This window comes from Chinchilla lanigera, unplaced genomic scaffold (genome assembly GCF_000276665.1).
Source record: "Chinchilla lanigera isolate Chin_1 unplaced genomic scaffold, ChiLan1.0 scaffold00196, whole genome shotgun sequence".
Taxonomy (NCBI): domain Eukaryota; kingdom Metazoa; phylum Chordata; class Mammalia; order Rodentia; family Chinchillidae; genus Chinchilla; species Chinchilla lanigera.
Window position 1 is genome coordinate 503,773 of NW_004955597.1, and position 774 is coordinate 504,546.

The 774-nt window shown below is 67.1% G+C and overlaps 1 protein-coding gene across 1 annotated transcript in view; it reads right to left on the reverse strand.

Annotated features, from left to right (window-relative positions):
- Window positions 1-387: 387 nt before the first annotated feature.
- Window positions 388-774, reverse strand: part of Scrt2 (scratch family zinc finger 2) — an 11,450-nt gene continuing 11,063 nt past the window's right edge. Inside the window, exon 3 of the mRNA XM_013510024.1 lies at window positions 388-769. Within this exon, the coding sequence (XP_013365478.1) occupies window positions 388-769 (382 nt within the window). The remainder of the gene's footprint in view (window positions 770-774) is intronic.

Genomic DNA, 774 nt, shown 5'->3' on the forward strand with positions numbered 1-774 from the left:
GCAGACATGGGCTTTGAGGGTTAAGTTTGGATCTCAGGCAGGGCCCTAATAGAAGAATGGTCAGAGGCTCCACTGAGAAGTGAGAAGGATGGTCTGAAGGTTAGGAGGGCCGGGCAGGATCTGGGCGGGGCCCCTGGAGGGAAAGGTGCGGACCTGGTGCCTGAGTTGGGAGCCTTGAAGGCGTGGACTGGGGGTAAAGGTCCGAGCGGTAGCTGGGAAGGACGACCTAGGTGGAATGTGCAGGAGGGCGGGAAGACAGTGCCGGAAGTTATGGGTCAAGGGGCTGCAGAGTAAAGTTGGGGGGCTAGGAGGGGGCGTCCCCGCGGGCAGGGAAACGCAGCTGGGGGCTGGAGAGGGCGCTGCAGGCGCAGGCGGGACGGCGGGGGCTCAGCTGGTCGGGCCAGCGTGGGGCGGCGGGGGCGGCTCGGCGCCCTTGACGCAGGCGGCCTCGCAGTGCTTGTGGAGGTAGGACTTGAGCGCGAAGCTCTTGTCGCACTGGCGGCAGCGGTAGTGCTTGAAGGCCGAGTGCGTCTGCATGTGCGCGCGCAGGTTGGAGCGGTCGGCGAAAGCCTTGCCGCAGTGCGCGCAGCCGAAGGGCTTCTCGCCGGTGTGCGAGCGCATGTGGCCCTGCAGCAGCCAGGGCCGCGAGAAGGCCTTGCCGCACACGCCGCACTTGTGGCGCAGGTTGTGCGTGAGCACGTGCATGGCGAGCGCGGGCATGGACACGTACGCCTTGCCGCACGTCGGGCACTTGCGCGCCAGCTGGCTGTCCAG